The sequence below is a fragment of the Ictidomys tridecemlineatus genome, chromosome 7 (assembly GCF_052094955.1).
Source record: "Ictidomys tridecemlineatus isolate mIctTri1 chromosome 7, mIctTri1.hap1, whole genome shotgun sequence".
NCBI classification, from domain to species: domain Eukaryota; kingdom Metazoa; phylum Chordata; class Mammalia; order Rodentia; family Sciuridae; genus Ictidomys; species Ictidomys tridecemlineatus.
The window spans coordinates 8,837,794-8,863,246 of record NC_135483.1 but is presented as its reverse complement, the minus strand read 5'-3'; the positions used below and the strand labels follow the sequence as shown (position 1 = coordinate 8,863,246).

The 25,453-nt window shown below is 54.0% G+C and overlaps 2 protein-coding genes across 4 annotated transcripts in view; one reads left to right on the top strand and one right to left on the bottom strand.

Annotated features, from left to right (window-relative positions):
* Tg (thyroglobulin) overlaps positions 1-25,453 on the top strand; it is a 209,662-nt gene that overhangs the window by 146,662 nt on the left and 37,547 nt on the right. The gene's annotated exons all lie outside the window — the stretch shown is intronic.
* Sla (Src like adaptor) overlaps positions 1-25,453 on the bottom strand; it is a 53,297-nt gene that overhangs the window by 16,397 nt on the left and 11,447 nt on the right. Inside the window, exons 2-3 of one of the 3 annotated variants that reach the window (XM_021724035.3) lie at positions 14,807-15,068; positions 4,006-4,103 (exon numbers count right to left, since the gene is read on the bottom strand). In XM_021724035.3, coding sequence (XP_021579710.1) covers positions 4,006-4,066 — 61 coding nt within the window. In that variant the 5' untranslated portion in view covers positions 4,067-4,103; positions 14,807-15,068. Of the gene's footprint in view, positions 1-4,005; positions 4,228-14,806; positions 15,069-25,453 lie in introns of those variants that run through there. The other 2 variants (XM_040293616.2, XM_005316140.5) reach the window with 2 other exon arrangements.

The window sequence follows — 25,453 nt, the reverse complement described above, 5'->3', positions numbered from 1 at the left end:
TGGTGCAGACAGACTGTAGCTGTCTCATGGCGGATGTCAGGAAAGGCAGGTGGAGTGGTCCAGAGACTGGCCCAAGAACACTGGACTTGTAGTTGCATGCCAAGTGTCAAACTCAGGTCAGCTCATGGTGGAGCACTAGGGCTGTGCTCTGGCCACTGGGCTTTCCTTTGTCATGGTCAAGTGCCACTTCTACTACTAGGGACCTAATGACATTTTTCTTAATATTAATTCACTTAAAACAACTGTAGTCCTGTTCTAAGCAATGTAGAACCATGGATTTGATGAGTTAGCTAGTTTTTATGGTATTCACTAAATGTATAGTGATATAAAATTTGAATGATCACATTTTACCTAAACTATGTCATGGTCCAGCAGGTGCATGAGATCCAAACAGGAAAGAGAAATCTACTTTGAGATCTGATGCAGGTGCCTCATCCACAGAATCCCTCAAAAAGGCCTGTGAGGGTCTCTGTTATTAAATCTGATGACCAGGCATATTCCCCCAGCTCTAGATTGCCCAGCCTCTCTCAGCTCACAGGCCTCCTTAAAGCTGTCCCCCCAGAATGTGATGTGGAGGTAAAGAGAAACGCTGGATTCAGGGCCCCTGCTTGCATTTCTGCCTCCCTTTCTGAAATGGAGTGACTCAGGTGAGTCACTTAACCTTCTTGTGCCTCAGTTTCTTCAACTGCAAGTTGGAGAGGATGTTCTTGATGTTGCAGTGGGGCTATTATAAGAACTTAGAGTTCATATATGTAAATTCACATTTCGATGAAGTATGTAACTGTGTATGTAATGTGTAGTTCATGTGCACAGAGAGCTTAGGCCTGTGTGTGGCATACGGCAAGCACGTGCCATTCTGTAACTATTCCTGTTTTATAGTGAGGACCTAGAGTCACTGTGATGAGAAGCTCACTCCTCATCTCTTGCTGTGTGATGGTGCAGAGGCAGGACTAAAAGCTGCTCTGAGGTCCACCAGTTTTAGGGGTCCTGAGATTTGCCAGGGAACCAGAAATAATTCAGCTTACAGCTACTGCCTATCACCATGAGTCTGATTGTAGGTCTGGGGTGGAGCCAGGATCTGCCAATAACTTCTTCCCAGGGGTTCCTAATGCAGGTAGTCTGAGGGCCCCACTGAGAAGTGCCAGGCTGGGTCTTGAGGTTTCTCTCTCCTCCCTCCCCCGCCCACCCCACACATTTTTTCCAGGCAGCCACGTAAATGCACCACCTGCTATATGGGTTCCACCCTGGCATAGCATTGGGTCACCTGGCCACCTCTGCATAAAATGTGACTGCAGACAGGGTGATAAGCAGGGAAGAGACAAAGAACAGAACTGGTTGCACCGAGTGATGGAACTGTCTCTATGAGATGGAAACTTGCTGTTCCCTGCAAACCTGGGAGTTTCCTGGGTTGCATTCAATTCTGTGCATCAGTGTCTGAGCTGTGCAGAGTCCCAGGGATGGTTCACTCTGCAGGATGATTTGGAAACAAGCTCTGGAGGCACTAGTTCTACCGCTGTAACACTTGAGGGTTGGCTGTTTGGACACAGCCTGGTGCAGCCAGAGGACCCCAAGTGAGCTTTCAGTAGTCTTCATCCCTCTTCTGACATGGCGCTCTTTGTGCTCTGAGACTGTGGTGACGGAGGGAAGGTTGCAGCTTCCATTTCACAGTTGAGTCCCTGGGGGTGGCTGAGTGACTTCCCGAAGATCACACAGCTTCCAGGGGACATTACCAGAGGCTGCATGTGGCCTTTGCCCCTGAAACCTGCCGTTTTCTATCAGGTCGTGCTGCCTCTGTGTGTTTTGTGACATGAGTCCCTGGGACTAGACTAATAAGGAATGTTCCGGAAAGCTTAGCTTAGTGGAAAACAGATGGTGAAACCCTTATTCTAAGGCATTTGCGGTCTTGCTGGGGGGAAGAATGATCTCCCCCAAACTCCGGAAACATGTTTCAGTCCACAGCTTGGCCCCTGAAGTCCCTGGGCCTGGCAGCAACTGTGGTACTTTACTTCTGCCACAGAGCTCCTGCCAGAGGACACTGCAATCCCATGCTGGCCCAAAGCAGTCGGCAAGGAGGGTGCCGCCTCCAGGGAGCCTGGGACTGACTGCACCCGGGGGAACCCTCCATGAAAACCTGGGCCTTGGCTTCACGCAGCAGAGCTAGTGAATGCGCCCAGCCGCCAGCCCTTGCCCCCACGCTCCAGTAGGCTGAGAGAAGGGAGGGACCGACGTTCGGGTCGCTATAAGGGAAACTTTTCGGGGTGGGGGTGAACACCCACCAGTCCTTGATGTGGTCGCATGGATCTCAACCTGGGCATGACCTGGGGAATTCTCTCAATCAGGGGTATGGGGGGCGGGAGACTCCTCTTCCCCCTTGCAGAGGTGGCCTCCCACCCACACAGTGGAAAAAGAAAAGCTAATTTCACAATAATTTGCATTTTAAAAGTGAAGGCAAATGAGCATGTCCAGGAGGCTGGTGTTTTTGTGGGGTTTGCTCAAGCATGCCGCCCCTTGGCCTGACTGCTGGTGACAACGAGGTGTACTGGGGCAGGTGGCCCTGAGCCTGCCGGGCCCCAGGCATTGCGCACAGTTTCTAGCAGAGGTTAAGACGCGGAGGAGATCTGTGCCGGTCCCAGTGGTGGCTGGGTCCCCTGCCCCAAGCTCTGGGTAGGGGTAAACAACTTTCTCCTCAGCGGCCCCCCAAAATATACAGCCTGCTGCCTTTCATCACGTGGTACCATCTCTTTGGTCCTGGGAACATTCAGTCCTTCCCTTTTGGCTTGGAGAGGGGGACAGGGCTAGAAGACAAAGAGCTAGTGGGAGAGTCGTGGGAGGCAGGGTTTCCTCTCCCTGGAGGCGTCTAAGGGCCTCTGGTTGCATCATTGGGCATCTGGGTGGCTTCATTTTGGCAGAAGTGAGAGAACTTTTTCGTTAAGGGGCTGCAGGGGCTGAGGATGAGCAGTAGCCAGAGGAGGGCAGAAGCCCGTGTCATGTCAAGCGTTAGCTCAGCAGAGAAGGGGGCCATCTGTGCCCGCTAAAGTCTGCTCAGGGCCAAGGCCCAGAGGGTTCAGGAACCAGGCATGGCCACCTCCACCGGGGGACAGACACCAGGTCCCAGAGCTGTGATGGAGGTGGGAGCCAGAAGTGTGCTGAGATCCTCTGGGAGCCACCCTGTGGACACGGACAGACGGCTAGCCTTCCTGATGTCTCCCTCTCAGGCCCCCAAGGACCCAGGCACCCACACAGAGAGCCCCTCAGAGAGGACCAGGAATCCTCAGAACTAAAGCCAGGGTCTTAGAAGTGGCCAGCACAGCTGACCCCAGAACACGGGGGCCTTGGCCTTTGGCTGGCAGAGGGTCCCTCCTGTTCTCTGGACAGCTGCTAAAGGACACTCCGCAGCTCTGGAGTCTGGCCCACCCTGGCATCTCTCCAAAAAGCTGATTTTTTCCGTCACTGATGAACCTGCAGCAGTGGGTCTCCCGGGAATGCTGGCGCCGGGCCGTCCGCCAGTGGCACAAGGTTCCTTTATTTTCAGGAGGGTGTCCCAGGGTCGGTGTCCAACCCAGTGAAAATGATGCTGATAAAACCCTCACAGAGCCAGCTCTGCAGGTGACAGCACTTTATCAGGGATGGTGGGTATGGCCAACAGGAGGCTGGCTTTCAGAGTCAGATGGTGCTGGGTGGAACACCGACTCTGTGAATGGCCGGGGCCACAAACCACAGTCCCTTTGTGGGCCTCAGTTTCCCCAGTTATAAAGTAGAGGTTGAACCAACTGACCACAGAGATCCACCTCAAAATGTCAGCAACACAGCACTCTTATCCTGCACCCAATACTTTTAAACTTTTAATTATGAAATATTTGAACCACAAAGTGAGAGAGATAAGTTGCAAACCCCCAGACACCATTGCCCCATTTCCACAAGTACCAGCCTCCTCTGTCACCCAGTCCTTGCCGACCAAGACTCTCTCAGGACAGTCAAGCATCTCACCAAAGAAGTGGGACTTACCATCTGTGCTGGGCAGAGGCCTCTCGGGGGGCGCCGGGCTGGACTTCATGCTGTTCCCCATTTCTCTCTCTCCTGGGGTGGTGGAAGATGCCCGAAGCCTACAGCACAAGAGACACACGTGGACAGTCAGCTGCGCCCCGAGCCCTCTGCGTGGAGAATGACCCAGTTTAGGCTGCATGGTGCACCATTTCTCACGCAGCCTGCTCTTTGAAAGGCGGCTGTTTTTATGTGAAGACGCGATTCGCGAATGTTGGTTACATTTACGCAGCTCAAGTTCTTTTTATCAAGGGAATGACAGAGAAAAACCACAGAGAGGGAAGTTGATAGCAAATGCTGCTGGTGGCAGAAGTTTCCATTCCTCTGCACCCTCCCCACTAAGGGGACACGCAGTGTTTTTGTGAGAAGCTGAGCAGCGTTTCAGTTGGCCCCAAAGAACCTACACTTGGAAAACGTAGAAACAGCTCCCACACCCCAGAAATTCAGGGCACATAAAACTTAGGATTTGCCTGACTTTATAGCCACAAGGGGTGAGGAGGGCCCCTGCTGCCCCTGCCATCTTTTGTCTATTTGAATTCTCCAATATGCTTTCACAGAGGACACAAAAGGACAGGTTCCTAACACACTCTGCATCTCACTCTTGCTTTATGTGCTGCCAAAGCACGTTCTGCCAATAATCTTGATCTCTATAAAGTCCTGGCGTCCCTAAGCCGAGTTTGCAATGAAGGGAACAGTTTTAGAGAGGGTAAGTGACTTGTCCCATGTCACACAGCAGTGAAGGGGCTGCTGGGGTTTGAGCCACTGATGCTTCATCTCCAGCTTGCTCCACAGTGGCCTCTCCTCCGGCAGCCCACCCAGCTTGGAATTCTAGTGGTGCACTTACAAGCTGGAAGACCCTTGGGTAGGTTATTAACCTTTCCTGCCCGTTCTGGAGAATCATAGAATAGCTTTGGGCTTTGATTACAAAATTAACTGAGGTCAGGCTTGTGACATGCCCAGAACATGGCCTGGCGTGAAAACCGTGCTAGTCATTGACATCATTCCTAGTCCATTTCCTGGTTGTCTTTAATGATCCATGTTGAAGCAGAGACAAAGGCTGCATCCATAGGTACAGCCATTCCTGCCTCATGTGGAAAAAGTGATGCGGCAGGGTCCCCAGCCAGTGTCCAGGCCAACAGACACTATTGCTCCTCCCCAAAGCTCCGGGAATTCAAGGGTCCAAAAGCCAGCCAGGCCCCTCCCACCCAGCCTCATGTCCCGTCCAAGATCCGATGTGCACAGTTGCTCCTCTACTGACCGTGGGCCCTCTCCTCACCCATCATATGCTCCGTACACTCCAAGTCCAAATGCACTGAACATATGACCCACAGGATATCATAGCTGGACCTGCCTCACTGTAGGGTCTGGGTTGTTTCCCTTTGTGACTGAGGGGAGCTGAGGCTAGAGACAGGTCACACCAAACATTACTAGCCTGGGAAAAAGCAGAGATTCAAAACTCAAAGCCCAGTTTCTCCTGAATGTGTGGCTTTTCACCACTGTTAAGCTGCGAGATCACCACGTCCAGCTGTGATAAAGTGGAGCCACCTGTGCAGATTCTCAGGCCCCGGGCTTTGAGAAGAGGTTGGGAGGGTCTGCATTGCTTCCTAATTTGGGAGGGTCAGTGGTGGGAGTGGAATTCTTGGTAGATTCACAAAGAAAGTAAACCCACGAGTGTCTGCATGTTCTAAACGTTCACATGAACAACAGACACCAGCACAGCCTGATATTCCCAAGGTCATTATAAGATGTGCAAAAACTCAGGCGCACTAATATGGTGAGGCCAAAATGGCCTCGGGTCTAAGGTGAAGTGTGAACCCCACGTGCCATGGACCCGAGGGTGTTGGTGACTGGAGGTGCCAGGCCCTCCTTCCTCAGGCTCACCCCTCCCCTCAGCCAGGGGCAGGCTTCCTCCAGGCTGTGCAGGTTTCAGCAGCGATGCTCTGACTCCAGAGTAAGGGGCATGTCTGCCTTGTCCCCAGCCTGGTCAAAGGCATTCCTGAAAACACATGTGTCACAAGACATCCTCACAGTGCCGCCACCCCTTCCAGGCGCCCCCCCCCCCAGGGCCATCGGAGCCAGTGCCTGGGGACAGGCAGGACCCTGCCATCCCCCACCAAGGAGGCCCCAGCCTGGACGTTTCCAGGGAGGAAGTGCACGAGTGGCCTTCTCCACTGTGCAGCCCAGCCCCAGGCAGGTCACATATGTCCCACGCACAGGCTGACCCACATGGGCCTGCGGAAGCCTTCGCGGGACACACACAGGCTGTGCTCCGTGGGGCTGCTGCCGCCCTGTCCCAGTCCTACTGCGTCTGGGAATGCACCACTGCCCCTGTCCCTCAGCCTCCCCTTCCCGTGTTGCTGAGGCCTGCGGGGTCAGGGAGCCTCAGCATGCAGAGAGAATTCTGAGACAACACACGCGACGGCCCTGTCCACCCCTGCTCTCCCAGGGGTCCCCACACCACAGCACAGTCCCACCGGATAATGCTTTCCTGTTCTTGGTGCCTGATGCTTGGTGTCAGGTGTCAAAACACCTAAATGACAGTGCCTGAACCCTGCCCCCAGCGTGCCTGCCCTGCAGACACCGAGTGGGAAGGCCCCTCCACCAGCCTGCCAGCCTCCCTCCCACTCCATCCTCCCCTGAGCCATTTCCGAGCAGTAGGTGGGGGCCATAATGTCCCATCTCAGCCTGTCCATTATGTCACAGCTGTGCCAGAAAACTAACCTAGAAAAGTCTGTGCTCCCCATGAAACTCCTTCCCGGTGGCCACCCCACTTCTCAAGCCCTGGTGTGCTGTTCCGAGGCTGCTCCGGGAGTCTAGTACATGAGATGAAATTTTTAAAAAAGAGAAATTGGAACTTTGCATCCTTCAGCTGGGGAAACTGAGTCCATCCAAGAACAGACACATACCGGGTCTGGAGAGGAGGAGGCTGAGCAGGTCCTCAGAGCCTGGTCCTTCTTTTCTAGGGCTTCCCCTTGGAGGCTGTACCCAGCTCTTCTGCCTTACTGGCTGGTCGGCGCTCACTCTCTGTGAGACAAGGGCTGTGAGAGCCACCAAAAGCCCCCCGGTTCTTAGCAGCCCCTTAGAGGCTGCTCACTGGCCTCTGGGAGCCCCAAGAAGGAGTTAACTCATCAAAAAAAAGGACTTTTATTTGACAAGAGTGAAAATGCCCCCAGGGTGCGAGCTGCAGTCTCCCTAATGAAATGCGGATGATTTGATTTAACCTGCGACAGTTCTGCGAGTGGATGGAGGTGGGAGAGGGTGAGAGACATAATTGCTTCCAGGAACAATAAGAAGAGGGCAAAAGAGAAATGAGTTAATTAACACTGGCTCTGCACATCCGGGGCTCCCTTCTCCCTGCCTGTGCCTCTGTGCGTGACTCTGAGGTTTCCGGGGCAAAAGATCTAACCGGGGCTTGCCTTATGTCAACACCCATCTTTAGACCACGGCTGTTTCTCTGTGATCTTGGGCCTCAGTTTCCTCTTATGAGAAATGAGATGAGCAGAAAAGCCCATCTCCAGGGAGCCAGCCTTTTAACTCCACTTCATTGTCGCAATCAAGACTCCATGGTTTTGAAAATTATTAATAGGAGAAAAGAGCCATCATAATTTTTACAAAGTCCCATCGGGCAGATCCAGACCTCGTCTTTAGATTCCGCAGGATCAAGGGAAGGCAGGGAGGGCGGGCGAGGCCCACCTCCTCTGTTTGATCTGGCCAGCCTCCCTGCAGGGACTTTCCTCTTTCACCCTCTTGGTACAGAGGTCAGGGTTTTGCTCACCTGCTCACAGGCCCAGAGATGGAAACCCTGCATCTCCTGACTTCAGACCCCATGCCCTTTGCCCCTGGACCATTGATGCTGTTGTCCTCTGAGAGGATACTGGACAGCCTGGGGGCAGGCTGCCCCTGGAGCAGACAGAGTTGAGAAGAGGCCAGGGCCCGCAGGGTGCTGCTGTAGGCATGAGCTAGGTGCCCGCACAGGGGTTCTGTTTGCCCAGGGATTCTTCTACTGCATGCTCTGTATTATCTGGTAAATACAGGGCCCAGCCCCTCAGAGTCCTCCCTCCTGGGCAGCATCCTGGGACAGACTGGTAAACTTTGCCCACCTGTGCTTCTACCTAGACTTGGCAGTTAGAAAGGAAGGTGTCCTGGGCCCCTTCTCATCATGGTAACAGGGAGAGGACAGGACTCCAGCCAGCCGAAGGCAGGGCTCCTGTCCTATCCCCTGGGATCCAAAGCCTCTGTGACTCCTGGAGTCCATGTGGGAGCCTTCCAGGCCAGCCTTCCCTTCTTCCTGAAACTTCCTCCCCCAAGAGACAGCTGTAGGCCCATCCCTATGACCTCCTTCTAGAGCATGGGAGTACGGGGCCAGGGGTGGAGGAACCTCAAATACGTGGCACATGTTCCCAGTAACAGCAGCAGTGACACCCAGAGTCACCACCACATCTGGTTGGTCAGCTCTTACCCTCCGCCAGGCAGGAGGCTCAGCACAGTGTAGTCGCCACACCCCGACTGCCCACACCACCCACCTGATACCCGAGCTAGACCAGCTGGCTCATCCAGGGTCACACAGCTAGTAAGAGGTGACGCTGGGGTTCAAACCAGATTGGCCTGGCTTCACACCCTGTGCCTGGGACCACCAGGAAGTGCCGCCCAGCCTTCCTGCCCTTCTGGGCGGCCTAAGAAGGCAATAGAAAAGTTATATTTTCAAAGTCATAAAAAGCAAACTTTGAGAACCATAAACTTTTGCAGAGAATCTTTCCTATGAGGGACACGGAAGCCCGAGGGGTCTCTTGGAAGTCATGTGGCACTGATTGGCAGTCAAAGTCTGGGGATCCTGCTGGGGGGAGTAGAGAGGACAGGAGCGAGACTGTGAGGCCTGCTGCAGTCAGCAGGCAGGAATGGGCCCCCCAGGAAGCTGTCCAGCTTTTCATGACAGTATTTTAAAGAACCATTAATGCCACAGGACACCACCAAGAAAGAGAAACTAGCTGTGCTTACAGGGTCCCGATTTCAGGAGGAAAGATCTTTCTTCTTTTTGAGGCATGGTCTTACCAAGTTGCCAATATGGCCTTCAACTTGCGATTCTCCTGCCTCGGCTGCTCAAGTTGCTAAGATTACCAGTGTGTGCCACCATCCCCAAAATGATTCTGTGACGATCTAATCTGCATATGTAAATACCTTATATAGAAAATAGTTAATGGAATTTCCCAAAGGGCTTCCAAGAGCATCCTTGGGTGGGGAATGATCTTATTTATCAATTTTTCCTTCAAACAATTCTGGAATATCCAAATTTTCTTCATGTGCATAGATGGCATTTATGTTAAAAAGTTCAGAACCTGATTTCAGGGTCTTCAAAGCAGGCAGCCTGGCTCAGATGCCAGCTCCCTATCTCCTGGCTGTGTGTCCTCTGGCAAGTTCTTTTTCTTCTCTGAGCCTTGACTCTCAAATTCATCAATTTGGAATACAAGTATGTGCCCCTCAGTGTTGTTTAATTATAAATCACACCTAAAGCTGAGGTGTCTGATAAATGGTAGCTAAAAATTCACAAATGCAGGTCCCTGTGGGGACAAGGTGGCCTGCCAACTCTCAGTGCCAGCTGGAGCCAGTCTCTCCAGTACCATAGGATATCCTGACTGATACCTGTGACTCCTCAGTCGGCTCAGGATGGGCTCAGCTGGGTCTGGAGTCTGACACTTTGCTTCAGAGAAAATAAGAGCTGGCAAAGGTGTCTGGCATCGGTTGCTCTCCCAGCTAAGGTCTCGCAGGATTTCCGGGGGCACCCCACCACATCCTGACCTCAACTCAGCAGGTGCATCTCCCTGAGCCCCGGGCTGGGGGCTGCCAGGGCTGCCCGCCCCGTGACCCACATTGTTCCCCACTGGCCTCCTCGGGCAGGTGCAGCACGGTCCTGTCCTGCCTACCTTGCCCCTGCACCCACCTGGCTCTCCCAGCTCTGCCAGGGAGCGCTGAGGGACAGCCACGGCCCCAGGGCTCTGGGCAGGGGCAAGACCTGCTGGGAGCAGGTGGCCAGCTCGGCGAGGCGCACACACCTCCAGCCTTCTCCTCCCGCCCGCCTGTAGAGTAGAGGCCCAAGGGGGCCACTAGGGGGATAGCTGGGGTCGGATCCTCCAGGACATCTCAAACTCGTTGGTTCAAACTGTGTGAAAGAGTTTCCCCAGAAGCTTAATTCAGAAAATAGATAAAGCAGGTACTCGGTGGGCGCTGGGCACTCCGTCTCGCCCCCACCACATGGGACACCTCAACCCCAGGGGAGAATGGGGCGCTGACTGAGAGATAGCAACTCAGCTCTTGAGTTTTCTATTAGATAATATTTCTAACATTCCTATTAGAGTTTTCTAATAGAAAAGGCTGGAGAGGGCAAGCGGGTCCCAAAGTCACACAGTAGCTTGTTTGTGGGCAATGAGAGGCGGAGCGCTCGGCCTGCCCGGCGTCCATGGGCCTGTGTCGGGGAGGGGTGTGGAGGGGCTTCAGGATAGACAGTCTGTCGGGGAGACGAGCTTTGCCTCCAGGCCACACAGGGTTGCAACCTGTTTCATGACTGCTTCAAGATATGGAAATCAGCCTGCTTGGGGGCCACACAGTCTATCCAGTCACCAAGCGTTCCCCCACGGATGCCGCCCCATCTGCCTTGCCGGGTTTTCACCAGGAAGATCAGGGAGTTGGAGGCCCAGCAAACACTCGTGTCTCCGCAGCTGTGCACTCCAGGGATGCGGGGCCTCCAGGACCCAGATGTGCTGCAGCAGAATGGGCCGTGTGTGGTATGCAGGCTGGACGTCAGGGGCTGTCCCCAACACGGTGTCAATAGTCCACAGAAAGTCCCTCCCAGCTTCCTGAGGCCCCATCCTCTGTGACTAGGGACAGGCACCACCCGGTCTGGCTCTGCTGGGCTCAGGACAAGTTCTCTGGCAAACCCCAGGATGTGGATGGGGTCTGGTCCCAGGCCAGGTCCTGGGAACCAAAGTAAGCTGTGACCCGGTGACATCAAAGGGTCAGCAAGGAGCAAACAGCTACAAGCGCCATCACCCTGAAGCTAGCTTTTGAGCAGCATGGGAAAGTACTGGCTGCGCAAGAGGATATGTGGGTCCCGGGGAGGAAGTGCTCAGCAGAGCAGGAAGAGGCCACGGGCACCTCTGAGGGATGCTAGAGGCCTCCAGAAATCTAGGCCCAGGGATGGGCAAGGCGCGATTTCTTTATCACGTCACGCTTCCCAGCGAGAGCCGGTTTTGCTGTTCATTCACGCGCTCGTCAGGGGCACTGGGCATCGGATGTGCAGACGGCAAGCCCTGCTTTGAGTCTGCCCCTTGTGGGAATCAGCTGCCAGGCTGCCCGTGCCCTGCGTCCCGGTCCTGGGGCGGATGGTGGGGTGTCCTCGCTGTAAAGAGATCCTCAGACGTCCCCGCGGGCTGCGAGGGAGAACCTGGGCTGTTTGTTTTTTGGGTCCCCCTCCCTGCCTCCCTGGGGAGGATTGCCACGCGCTGTTGGATGTTGCGGTCGCCCGCCTGCCCTGCTGGACCCTAGGCGCCAAAAAGGCAGCCCCTGGTTCTTCTGCTCCCTTGAGCTGGTCATTCCCAGGAGTTCAGAAGAAAATAGAAAGAACAGATCAAAACGGAAGCGGTGTACCCAGGACAGTGGCCCAGTGGTGAGCTGAAGCCTGTGGGCGGTCAGCACCAGGTGCCACTGATCTGCTGTTGCCAGTCTGGGGTGGGAACCTCCCACCGAGCCTCACTCCCAGCCTGTGCCACCACCTTTCTGTGTGTTCTGGCTGGGTCTCGGCTCCAGGCACACTGGAGTGGACACCTGCTTCACTGACTCCTTCTCTGGACAGTTATTCATATGTGCAATGGCTGCCTATAGACATCTCCATTTGTTTTTAAAAAAGAAGATATTGCTATCAATTGCAAGCTGTCAAGCCCAGCTTCCACTATGTGGAAGACCTAAATTAGATACTTAAAGAATGTTTTAAGTATTTCAGATGCCCCAAAGAGCCCACCCATTTTATAGATGAGGAAAGTCTCAGAGAGGCTAAGTTACTTGCTTAGGATCACACAGCTAGTTCAAGGTTGGGGTCAGCTTTCAAATCTTGGATCTCAGATCCCAGCCCCAATTCTTTCAGTTGTGTTTATACCAGAATGATGGCATTTTACATTAAGGAGCAGATACTTTTAGAACTGGGGTTGCTTGTGAGGCGCGGGAGATGTGCAGAGACTGGGACGCACCGTCCCATGCCCTGTGCATGCAGCCCTCCCTTCTGACTGCTGGAAGTCACTTCTCACCTGGCAATTGCCACAGAGGACCCAGCTGCTGGCTCTGCCCTTCTGCCCAGGCCCTGAGTTGTCAGCTTCGTGTCATGAAACCCTGTGAACGGGGGCTCCAGTCCAATTTCCCCCAATTTTCCCCAAATTCTACTCTCCACCATTACATCTTTAGAACCCATGGTGGGCTCACTAATTTCCCCAAGATGGTGGGCATGCTCCTTTCCTTATGTAGGTGGCCGCTTGCCTCTCTGTAAAGACGGGGGACCTGGTGGAGCCCTCCTGCGTCATCCCAGCCCCTGCCAGGGCACAAGTCCTCTTTCTTCTGAAGCTCTTTAAGTCTCCCTGGCTTTGCTCACTCTTGGTTCCCCTGGCACACCAAGCCCTCCACATGGTCCCAGGCTGCCCAGATTAAAAAAATCTGGCTGGAGCTGGAGTTACCGTAATCAACTGTGGCCCTCCCTTCAAGGAGCTCAGATGAGAGGAAGTGGTTTGGACAAGATGTACTTAAATCTTCAGGAACCCCGGGGAGGTACCGAGAGGGGAAAATCACATGGTGTGGCCTCAGTGCATGTTGACTGAGGGAACAAATGGACGGGTGGATGGATGGATGGACAGGCATGTGCATAAATGTACCAACATGTCCCTCAGGTTGTTAAAAATTCAAATGATTTGGTCTGACAAGCTGGAAATTCTTAACAAGAATTTTAAGTTCCAGCTTTTCTTGGAGCTGGGGGAAATAAATTCTTGCTGAGTGTGAAATGAAAAATTAAAACTAAGCTGCATCTATTAATGCAGGAAGCCGATGAGACGCAGTGGCATGAATAATTTCTGTCTGTAAGAAAAGTGCTCTTCTCAGAAGCACAGCGCCCGCTCACGCCGCTCAGAGTGAGGAAGTTTCTCGATCTTAGGAAAATAGTTTCAGTTTGCTGCAATGCAATCCTCCCCACATTTATGTCAGATGGAGGAACAAGCCGAGATATATATTCAGAAAAATGGAGAAGGAGTGCCTGGCTTGTTGGTTTTGCAACCTGATCCACCATATTTACCATTGCTGGCTAACACTTTTCTGCCTAGAAATACCAGAGGGAATAGGTCTACTTTCACTGTTTGATTTAGGAATGATACTAATAGCTACTATTTAGCACTTTGCATCACCTACAATTCTTACACATGAGGAAGCTGTTTTACCCTTTTCACAAGGAAGAACCTGACATTCAGAGAGGCAAAGTGACTTGCCCAGAGTCACAAAGCTCATTGGTGGTTGACCTGGAGTGTTGATTCAGGTGTAGTTGATTACATCACTGGCTTCCTACGATGCCATCCTGCTGCCCTGACTCTAGAGCTGTTTGAGACGCAGGAGTCTTAATGGGTTTCTATCAGTCTGTTTCAGGGGTTATCATTACTGTACTTTCCAGAACTCACTAAGCACTCCTAGATAGCGTTCTTCTAATTGGAGATTATTAATTGCAACAGAATTTGCCAGCTCTTCCATTTACCCCCTACCCAGTTTTAAAAGGACCACAGTTTGATAGACCCAAAACACAGCATGTCACAGTCAACAGCAGAATGACAGCCCCTCGACACCTCGATGAGCCTCATTTTTCATTTGTCAAAAGCAAATAACAATTGCAAGCTTGCAGGATTGTCCTGAGAGTTGCATGAATGTAACTTTTCATGTCATGCCCCTCTTGTCACTTAGGATGGTCCCCACCTGCCCACACCCCACTCACAGACCCAGTCAGGCCATTCTGAGGCCAGAGCCCAGGTCATTCTCTGAGACTAGACTCTCTTGATAAGTAAACATGTAAAACAAAATGAAGTGTGCCAGCCTCCTTAAGAAGCACTGCTTCTCCTGAGTCTTTTCCAGTCTGCACTTGCGTGATTTCAGAATTTGTGACTTCCTATATAGACCTTGCCCTTAGCTCCCTCCTCCCCCATGCACCTAGCACCTACTTAGGTTATTGTCACTTATCTTTGGCACCTTCCTAAACAAGATCCATGCTGCCAGACCTCACCCAGCACTGCTGCTATCACCCAGTTTAGCTAGGCTCCATGTGCCCTTGGACACCAGGACTCCGGGCACCCACGGTGTTGGTGTCTGAAACTGACTGGGCACGGTGCATGTTGTTCATTGAATCTGGCCAATTCCTCTGTGAACTAGGTGAAGTTATTTCCTTTTCACAGATGGGAAAATGAAGGCCTGGGGTGGTTTAGAAGCCTGCTGTGTACCAGGCTCTGAGACTGTCTCACCTGGCAGGAACGTGACCTGCCCACCCTCCCCTTCCCTGCTCTTCTTTCCCTGGAACAGTGCACCCAGGGCACAGTGAGCAGCTCCCGTGTGCAAACTCGGTGCTGGGTGCTGGGCTTCCTCCAACATGCTTCCCTCATGTCCTCAGCTCTTCTCTAGCTCCAGAAAGTCCACCTCTGCCAGCTGTGCCTCTGAGGGGCCCTGATGGCTCCCCACCCAGTCCTTGCCACATCCCCCAAGGTACCTTCAAACGCTGGGCATGGCCTCCCCTGGGAGTTGGCTGCGGAGGGGCGGCCAGACACGGGGTCACCGCCTCTCCATCAGTGGCTGCTCCTCCAGAATGAGCAGACGGCCAGGGTCCAGAGGGGCAGAGGAGAAGCCCTTGCTATCAAGAGGCACCACAGTTGCTAAACCGCCGCACACTTCCTCTGTGAGAACGAGGAAGGCGCGGGGCTTGCAGAAGGGCAGGTTCCTGTTTTCAGCAACCACCCGGAGCTGACTTCTCTCTGCAAGGACGGGGAAGAGAGAGGCATCATTAATTTTTTTACAAAGCACTTGAGAATAGAGGCAGCTTGATTCTAAATGGCCAGGGCTTTCAGAAGCTTGGTCTCCCCCACCCCCACGCTCACCCTCTCTTTCTCTCTAATTAAAAGGCAGATGGGCTGAGATTCTGCTCATGTGCATCCCTGGAGCTCTCGGGGCCCAAAGAGGCTGTGGCTTAGCTAACTGTCACTTCTTTTTTTTTTTTTTTTTTTTTTTTTAGTTTCCCAATTCTTACAGCTTTCTTATGTCACTGTCAAATGGATCCCAGAATCAAGCTTCCTGTCCTGGCTCTGCCAAAAGGCAGTTGTCAATTGCTGGGGACTTGAAACAGTAGGCAGCCAGCCCTCTGCATGGCTGTGCTGCCCACAGCCTCCCTGGCAAGACTTGCCACCACCTCTGCTGGGCTTCTACCAGAAGAAGCTGCAGGGAGCAAGAAGAGCAGATCTTCCAGAGCCAGATCATAGGATGCCAGAGAGGGCAGCAAGTCCACACCAGGAGGGGTCCTGAATCAAGGGGGAAAGCCAGAAAGAGGATCATGGCAGGGGCCCTGGGAGTTAGGTGCCCACTTTGTCACTTGGGGCCATGCCAACCCCTGGGGAATGTGCTGTGCTTGTCAGGAGGCACAACTTCCAAACAGTGCACTCGAAACGATGTTAAGATGCAGAAAGGGAAAGGAGGAGACAAAGCAGGCCAGTGTGGCCAGGTGTTAATATTGGATGAATCAGGTGAGGGGTAATGGGTATCCTGTTCTCCCTCATCATGGGTTTGAAATAGTCTACATATATCTATTTATTATTTTATACGTGTGGGAATGGATGTGTGTGTGTGTGTGTGTGTGTGTGTGTGTGTGTTACCCTATTCATAATGTATGAGGCTCAAGCAGGGAACCTAGGCACAGGGACTGGGGTTGTGTTGGTGGGGAGGTGGAGGCCTCTGGAAGGTCAGTCCTGGGATGTGTGCATAAGCTGGGAGGCCAGAGCACCGTGCTCAGCTGGCCCTCTGCAAGCTCCTTGCAGCGTGTCTGGACAGGAGGACATCACAGCAGCTGGCCCACCGTCACTTAGTCAGTCCCAGCCAGATTCAGAACAGATGTAGGGCCGTGCCCCATGGCCCCACCCAGCCAGGACATCGTACCCTGAGACAGTCATTTAGAAACCTTGCTGGCTGTAGTTCGTGAAGATAATGAATTAAAAACACTGGGGCTGTGTCTAAATTTAGAAGACACCCAGTAACAGAGAGATGCTCCCCCCGCCAGCTCGTGGAAGTGCCTGCTCTGTGAAGAGCAAAGAAAATATTGCGGAAGACTGAGGGGGCAGACAAGGCAGGCAGAAATGTGCAGAAGTGGAGCTTCCCCATGGCGTGGGGAGTAGGAGAGCTCTGGACCCAGAAGGCCTGAGCCGCGGGGACTCTTCAAAAGCCTCTTCCATGGTCCACGTAGGAAAGACGGAGTGCGTTCCCTCACTCTGTCCTCCCGTCAGTAAAATTTGCTGAGCAAAGCACCATCTCAGACCCTGGGGTTTAGCTTGGAAGAAAATCAGTCAAAGCCCTGTCCTCCTTGGCCTGCCCACCCTGGAGTCACCCCGTGGAGGGTAGTAGGGCGACCGTGGACTCTGGAGCCCGCTATAACGGGAACGCAGTGCGCTGGTGGGACAGAGGGCCGGGGGGTCCATGGCTGGGGCATGAGCCTCTGCAGGTGTCATGAGCTGAGACTTGCAGGAGGAAATGGAGGCAGCCCAGTCCTGGCCAGCAGGAGGGTACAGGCTGCGGGAACTGCTGATGTGACTGTGGGACCCTGGTGGTGGGGCCCCGGGGACATTCCAAGTCTGATGGAAGTCAGGCTAGTGACAACGACACTACCCACAGATGAGACAGCGCTCCAGACACCAGCCACCAAGGCACAGCCGGTCAGACCTGTGGAAGGCAGAGGCACCACAGAGGACAGCATTGTTGGTTTGTCATGTCGGCCTCTCCCACGGCTCCCGGCACCTGGCCCAGTACCCTGACAGCACACAGGACTTTCCCTCCTGACCCACCAAGGGGCCGTTGAGCACAAGCCTGTGGCCACAGCAAGTCCGGGAGCCCCTAGCGCTGAGGCCTGGCGGAACCAGGTTGGATTCCACGCCAGCAGGATGTCATCATTCAAGGTCCACGTACCCGTCAACACAAGAAGCACGGACAGAAACTCGGAGGGTGATGTCATTCCCGGGACCTGAAGCAAAAGTCTGGGACAGACAAGGCTTTGCTGCCCCAGCCAGGTGACGGACAAGCCATCGGGAGGCCGTGCTTCAGGGCTCCTGAAGACACCCAGGACCACCTGTGTAGGGAGCAGGTGATTTCCAGAGCTGTGCAAATCAATTAGCTCTTTGGGCCCAGACAGATGGCCACTGGGAGATTGCCAAGATGCCAGCCATGTGCAGGCTGAGGACCACTTGATGAAGCCTGGGGCTGAGTGTTAAAGTGGACGGTCCCCTGAGTAGCCAGTCCCCCTACACAAGCTGTGAGGAGCCAGTGGTGGTGTCCCAGCTGGAGCTGGAAGGCCTGCCGATCCCAGCAGAGAGCTGAAGCTCATTCTCCAGCTTGGGAATCGGGATCCGGGAGTCCCAGTGCTCCTAAGATGATGTGCGGTTATGTGACAGGTGACAGGTGTGAAGATTAAGCCTCATAATAAGTCAGAGTTCACAGCTTGATCCAGTATGAGCAGGTTCCCAGATCTCTCCCCCACCCCCGCATCAGAGCTCACTTAGTCATACAGATCCCCAGGCCTCCCCAAGCAGAAGTGAGTACCCCCTTTCAGAACACCCTGGGGAGATAGGTCACGTTGCACACATTGGTGTCAAGGTCAAGAGTGGGGTTCCAGATTCCTGGGGGCTACGTGACCTTGCACAGTTTCTGCGGCTCTCCCAGAGCCTAATGATGTTACGAATGCTACTTGATCACCAGGATCCATGGGACCATGTGTGTAAAGCACCTGCGTGGCGTGAGGAGCTCATTCCCTGCAGTCAGAGCATGTGCTTAGGAAGGTCAGGGTGTGTCGAAAACACGTGGCGACTGGGTCTAGAGCAGAGCCTTGTCCAGAAGAGATGATCCAGACTGTCCCCCAGTTGCACAGATGGATGGGGCTGTGCTGGGGCACAGGACCCCTCTGGGCATGCTGACTTTCACCCACCGGGAGACAGTGCAAACTCTCCCTCCTGGGGCTGGGCAGGTGCTGCTGCTCCCCTGCGAGTCCCTGTGTCAGGGACCAGCTCCTAAGGTGGAGAGGACCCACTGGAAGGAGCCGAGTTCCCCGTGGAGTGAACTTCAACGTGTTGTCAAGCTCTTCCTGTTTCTTTGGGAGGCGTCTGGAGCTAGTGGCCTTCTCAGGAAAGAGACAGCGTGGGAGCCGCCGGGCACCGACATGTTGACTCATTAGAGCGCTTGTCTCTCAAAGTTGCTCAAGCACAGCCGCCGCCTGCCCCTCCCGGAGACCCACCATCCTCAGCTCTGCGAGGGTTGGTAAGGAGGGCGGCCGGTCTCCCAGGGCCTGGACTGTCCCTTGAGCAGGATCTGGGATCAGCCACGTCCCTTTCTTTACTCGCCTGCTCCAGATGCACTGACTCAGAGACCTTTCTTTCCCAGGACCTACCCCAGGTGCTCGCTTCTCTAAGTGAGTGTGTGTGTGTGTGAATCCCCGTGGGCCAGCCATGGGGGCTAAGCCGTGGGGACAAAGGTGACATGTGCTCTGCCCTCCAGGAGCTCCATGTGAGTTGAATAGGGACCCGGAAGGAACCAGGACAGGGCAGCTGGGTGGTCAGGGACACCAAAGGAAGCAGCTGGCGTCACTGAGAGGGCATGAGGGTACCAAGAGGTGGTACTCAGGGGCCTAGACATGAGAGGGGCCCACGAGGCTGGACATTTGAAGCACTGACCATGTGCGGTTATGTCCTCCCTGCACCTTCTTGGTTCCTTTTCATGGCGGAATGGCTGGAGCACGTCTCATCTGGAGGTGGAAGTGACAGTAGTGTCTGCCACTTATATTTGTCCTGCCTCCTCGTGCTCTCCGCCCCTTCAGGTCCACTGGAACCAGTGACGGATGAGCTCCATCTCTGTCCCCTGCTGCTCCAGCCTTCCATGCCCCCCTGTCCTCAGAATCTGCATGAACGCCTCGCAGGTGCTCGTCGCCCACCCATCTCTCCTCCGCCTCCCTGTGGGCCTGCTGCCTGGGCAGCCCCTGCTGGCCTTGCCTCTGGGTGTGCTGACCCTGACCCCCATGGCTCCCCCACTCAGGATCAGCCAGGACCCGGGCTGCACCACGGGTGCTCGTGCCCCATCCCTGCGTGGGAGTCTGCGGAAGCACTCTTGCCCCCTTCGCCCACTGCCCAGGTGGGGTCGAGCCATGCCACCACCCTCCTCTGTCCTCTGCCAAAGGTGGGGTCTTCAGCTGCCCGATGGCCTGAGTCCCTGAGCTGGCTCATGCCACGTGGGAGGAGGAAAGGTGACAAGGGGTGCCATCTGCCTGCACCCAGCTGTTGCCAGGATGACCTATCCCTGTCCAGGGGCACGAGGCTTCTGACCATGTCTGTACTGCCCACAGAGCAGCAGCTGGGGGCCTCGGGTGGCGTCCCAGCTCCCTCCCTTCCTCTCGGTCCCTGCTGTGTGGCAAGGCCAACTCCTAACTTCCAGTTGGGGCTGGGGAGCAAAACGTTTTCTGTGAACTTCCCAGTGCTCCTCTCTAGTTGTCGTTACATGCGGCGACTCCACTACCCCATGCCTTACAAATGTGAACGCGCATTTTGAGATTCCTTAAATCACCTGTAAAGACTCTAGAATTTCCCTGCCGTGCTCTGGTGGATTGTCTTGTTCACTTGACGGGCCACCACGACTAACAGGGACATTCAGGAGAAGTAGACATCATTTCTCAACGGTGACGCATCTCGGCCTTGCCTTCACTCTGTGGTCCTTTTCCTGCGAAGGGCACAGAATTCCTTGTGAACTGTGTTTCAGAACAAAGCCTAGGGCCAGCCTCCTCCAGGGAGGAAGGAGAGCCGGTGTGCCCCGGTCTCAGGTGCCATCGCCCCGGGGGGCAGATCTCGGGGTGTCTTGGAGCACCGCCCCCTTTCCACTCTGCTGGCCTGACTCTGGAGGGCAGGGAGCCCATCTCTTCTGTCAGCGTGGTGCCCAGCACTGGGACCTTGCAAGGCCACAGCAGCCAGCTCACACCAGAAAAGGAAGGGGAAGGAGGCAGGGGGAGTGGGAGGGAGAGACCACAGGAGACAGTTAAAAATAAAAGAGAAGAGCCTCCCTTCCCCCCAGATCGCAAACTTCCTCAAGGCCTTAATCAGCCTCTGGTTCCCTGGGGCATGGGCACGGAGGAATTGCTCAGAGCTCCTGGAATTATCTATCCCGTAATAGACTAGCTCACAGCGGCACGGCCGGCCTGTCCCAGGGACAAGGGAACAGCGGCTGGGCTCCAGGCAGGGAGGTCCCTGCACGGGCCTCCAACATTCCAGGAGTCCGCCTCCTAAGTGCTCTGCCCCGAGTTGTCATCTCCTAAACAAGGATTCCAACAAAACCGTCCGCCAGCTCTCAGGGTGCTTGAGCAGCCCGACGCCGCCAGGAGCCCCAGCAGGATGCTTGTGCTGCATGCCACCCCAGCGCCCTCATGCTCCCAGGAGATACGCTTCTCTCAAATGACGGGATGTTGCTGTTATCTAAAAGAGCAGCTCAACGCCCCCTGATGTCATTTAGATCAGTGTCGTCCAGGAAAAACCGGCTGGATGGCTGTGAAATTAGTGTCAACGTCCCCCTCGGTGCCCACTGAGCCACAGCTAATTGCACCCAGCAGTGGGCAGCGTGGAGGACAGCCAGGACAGACAGGCTCGGGGCTCAGAGTACTCTCAGCCAAAACTGAACTTCAACCTGAGGCACCTTTTCTCAGACTACAGAATATTTCACTATTTTTTTTAAATTTTAGTTTAAGTGGCCATAAAATTATAAATAACCGACATCTGTAGAGTGCTCTATGGGTTATGAAGTATTTCTGTTATTTCCTTTAATTATCATAAGAACTCTTTGAAATACTGCTTGTGATTTTAATGACTGCTGCTATGTGTCGGAGATGTGGGCGCATGGAAACACGTTCGCGTTCTCCGTGAATCCATCTCAGCAGATGGATAAGGTAAATATTCTACTTGCTTTACACTCAAGGAAAATGGAGCACAGGACTTTGAGAACTTCCTAAGAACATGCAGCTGGTAGGAAGGACGCTGCCCTTGAACCTGTGCTGATGGGCCCATGGCACCTGCTCTTGAGGCCACACCTGAGACTTGAGCACGTGGTCATTTGACAGATGAGGAGACTGGGGTCCAAGCTGTCAGGGCAGGGCTCAACAACATTTCTCTTCTCCAAGAGCCAACGTTCCACCAATTCGTTCTGCATCTCTTCTTCGTCGTCATGATTTACAGCTGTTTCCCTCTGGCAGGTTTGGAGGGGATGGCACTGTGGAGTATGTCCAGGAGCAAAACTAACAGGGACTCAGTCCACCTGTTTCTTCTTAGAGATGCCAGAACCTTAGCAAGAGACCCCAGCAGGGTCCTGTGGGGAGAGTTGGATGAGGTTCTGTGTGAATGTCCAGCCTGGTGGTTGACACAGCTGTCCTCATTCTGGGCTCAGACCTTGAGATGAGGTAGTGGCACCTCAGAGGACACACAGGTTGTAGGGCAGGGGCGAGGCTCAGGGTGAAGTCCCATTATCAGGAAGACCAGAGTCAGGGTCTTCATCCTGCTGGTCAGCTGGACAGCTGGTCCTCAGGCACCCAAATGCAGTCTCCCTGCTGGTCAGGAAGCTCGGTCAGTGCCCGGATGTCCCCTTCTGGTGCAGGCCTTTGGCCGTCACCCACCTCTCACCGCAGTGGCCAGTGTGAACTTCCTGAGTCCTGAACATGGCTGCAGCGCCCCAATCCACCTCCCCAGTGGCTCCCTCGCTCCCTCCTTGTGACATGGCACAGGGAAGGCCCTTCTGCCTCCTTGTCCAGGCTCAGCCAAGCCACCTCCTCCTCCATTGGCCCTTCTGCATCAGGCGGCTCCCACCTGTCTGCAGGCCCCTGCTCAGTCTTTGTGGAGTGACCCTGGCCAAGTCATGACTCCCTGTGGGACTGTCCTGAGAGGACCTGGGCTGCTGCGATGTCCAGTTCCTTCTTTCTGTCCCTACCAGCATCTCGTGACTTCCTGCACACAGGGTACTTTCTAGGGCAGCCATGGGAAGTCCTTTCTGCTGGTCAGGAGCTGGCCACTGTCATCTACTGAAGGAAGAAAGGAGAGGAGGGAAGGGACAGGGACAGGGGCCAGAGGGCCCTGGTCATCAGGCCTTGGCCTCCTTACTCCTGGCGTCTCTACTGGGTCCGTTCTCCCCCGACTCCTTGGTTTCTTGGTGGTTCTTCATCATCGAGGCTATGGCTGGAGCCAGAGCCTGCAGGGAAACAGGCGGCCACCCTGCCCTGCAGGGCTGGGGTGCTGAGGACCGCAGAGCCCCCACGGCTCTCCCCTCATGTTTCCACCTGGAGAGTGCGCCCAGCAACGCAGCTCTCCCAGAGCACACCAGGAGCTGACGTCTGTAGCACTGCACACAGAGATGCAGAAAAGCTCGGCCGTGAAACTGGCCAAGTTCTTGGTTTGCTCAAGGCCACCAGGCCACTAGGCGGAGGAGTCAGGATTTGAAGTAGCATCTTTTCCTGATTACAAGCACTTGCCTTAATGCTTTTCTACACTGGAAGCTATTTTTCAAAGTTTTCTTTTTTCCTTTAGTGAACACCGAGTTTCAGATCAGCATGTACCAGTTGTCCACGTCTGTGGTGCGCGGCGTGGCGCTTCAGCACATGTACACGGCGTGGCCTGACCCCTTCCAGCAGCCAGCAGTCCCTCTCTGCCTTGTGGCTTTACACTTGGGGGCTGCACGGACCTCCCTCCCTGCTCTCACGGGTTTAAAGAAGACCATGACATAGAGCCAGTCAAAACCGCTGGCCGGCAGCCTGCTCATCATGGAGCCTTTAAGACAAGTCACAGAGGAGCAGAAGCAGGGAGTGTGCCCTCGGCAGCCAGGGAGCGTGCGCAGGCCTCCCCCACATGGCTCCTGGGGGCCTTGCGACAGTTCCGTGAGGTGGACACTTACAGGGGAGGAAACTGAGGCCTGAAGGGGGCGTTATGTGCTGACCAGGTCCCCAGAACGCGTGTGTTGACCCCAAACACCAGAACCTCTGACTGCCCCGTTAGAGCCAGGGCCTTTCAGAGGCCACCAAGCTGAAGGGGGGCCATTCGAGCAGGGCTCCTGCAGTCCAATTGTCATCCTCATAAGGAGAAAGAGGAGGACAGCCCCAGGGACCGCACACAGAAGGCAGGTGCAGGAGGACGCAGCAGAGGGCAGTGGTCTCAGCCAGGGACCAGGCCTCAGAGGACACCGTCCTGGCTGGACCTGCTCTGGGACTTCCAGGCTTCCTGGAAAGCGAACCCAGAGCCCCGCTCCTCAGTTCAGAGCCCAAGAATGACAGGGAGCAGAGCCACAGCTGCCGCCCGCTCCAGCCAGGACGCGTCCTCGGCTCTCGTCCCGGGAGCAGCCGGCCGGCCGTCTCCAGCAGTAGGTGACCTGCACAGGCTGAGAGGATGAGGTGACTTGTAAAGGGAGACGTGTCCCGCGCACACCAGCAGGGCTCCCGGGCGCCCAGCGGGAAGCTCAGCGTCCTGTGTCTTCAGTTCCCTTGGAAATGAAAGGACAGCCATCGCCTTGGCTATCGCTCAGAGTGTCACTTTCAAAGTATGACACTTGTGCCTGGAAAATCAGTGACTTTCGAGTGCCAAGCATTTAAATGGCTCTGACAGCCAGAAGGTGACAGAGGCAATTAGGCACCATGTCTGTGGCAGATGGAAGAAGACGTGTTATCAAGTCTGCAAGACCCAAGGGGAAGCATGACAGGCCATGCTGCCTTCTAAAGGGGCAGAGCCAGGCCCAGGTCTTCTCCAGTCCCAAGCAGAGAGAGAGAGGAGAGGGAGCCCTTAGAGGCCCCCGGGGTGCCTGCACGCAACCTCCCACCCTCCCTCCACAGGCACAGGGCCATTGTGCAGCTGAGCCACACCGACAGCCAGGCTGGCCCGAGAACCCTAGGCAAAGGAGGTGGGTTTCCTGAGTGCAGAGGCCGTGGACACAGACGACATACCCAGATCCCTGGGTGATTCGGGGCTGTCACTTACCCTCTCTGGGCCTCCGTCAGTCTTTAATAAAAGGAACAGACATGCTCACTGGTGCAGAGGTTTGGTGAGCACAAACTGAGAAATGGGTAAAGGTGCTGGGCCCACCTGTTCAACTACCCGTTGGTGCCATCCTTCTCCTTCATCTAGTGGAGACACCAGGGGTGATTTCAGTTTGCAATAAAAATATAGTGCATTATAAAAAGAGGTTTTAAAAACACAAAGTCCTGGGGCTGGGGTTGTGGCTCAGTGGTAGAGCACTTGCCTAGCATGTGTGAGGCACTGGGTTTGATTCTCAGCACTGCATATAAATAAATGAATTAAATAAAGGTCCATCAACATCTAAAAAAAATTTTTTTTGAAAATACAAAGTCCAGAAGTGCTACATAGTATTCTATGGATACCTATTTTTTAAACTTCTTAGATAGGACACCAAAATTGCAAGCAACAAAAGGAAAAACAAGATACCCTGTACTTCATCAAAATAAAATCTTTCATGTTGCGAAAGATGCCATCAAGAAAGTGAAAAGTCGGCCCACAGAATGGGAGAAGATATTTGCACTCATGTATCTGATAAAGGACTTGTATCCAGCAAATGTAAAGAGCAATTACAACTCAATAACAAAAGATGGCTGGTTAAAAGCAGGCAAAGGATCTGAAGAGATATTTCTCCAAGGAAGATGTACAAGTGGCCCATAAAACACATGAGAAGATCCTCAACATCATTAGTCATTAGGAAAATGAAAATCAAAACCACAATGAGATACCACTTCACACCTACCAGATGGCTATAATAAAAAACAACAACAACGGAAACAAAACAGAGCAAAACGAAACGAAAAATAGGCAATGACAAATATTTGGTAAGAATGTGGAGAAACAGGAATTTCACAAATTGGGAACACCAAATGATACAGCCACACTGGAAAATGGTTTCTCACACTGCTAAAAATAGAGTTGTCACATGACCTAGCCACTCCACTCTTCCTCCTCGGCCACCTCACTCCCACCCCAGGAAACCGCTGGTCGACTTTCAGTCTCTGCAGATTCGCCTCCTCTGGGCGTTTTGTGTGAATGGAATCATGCAGCCTCTTGCGTTGAGCTGTTTTGCTTCTTCAATGTCCCAGCATGTA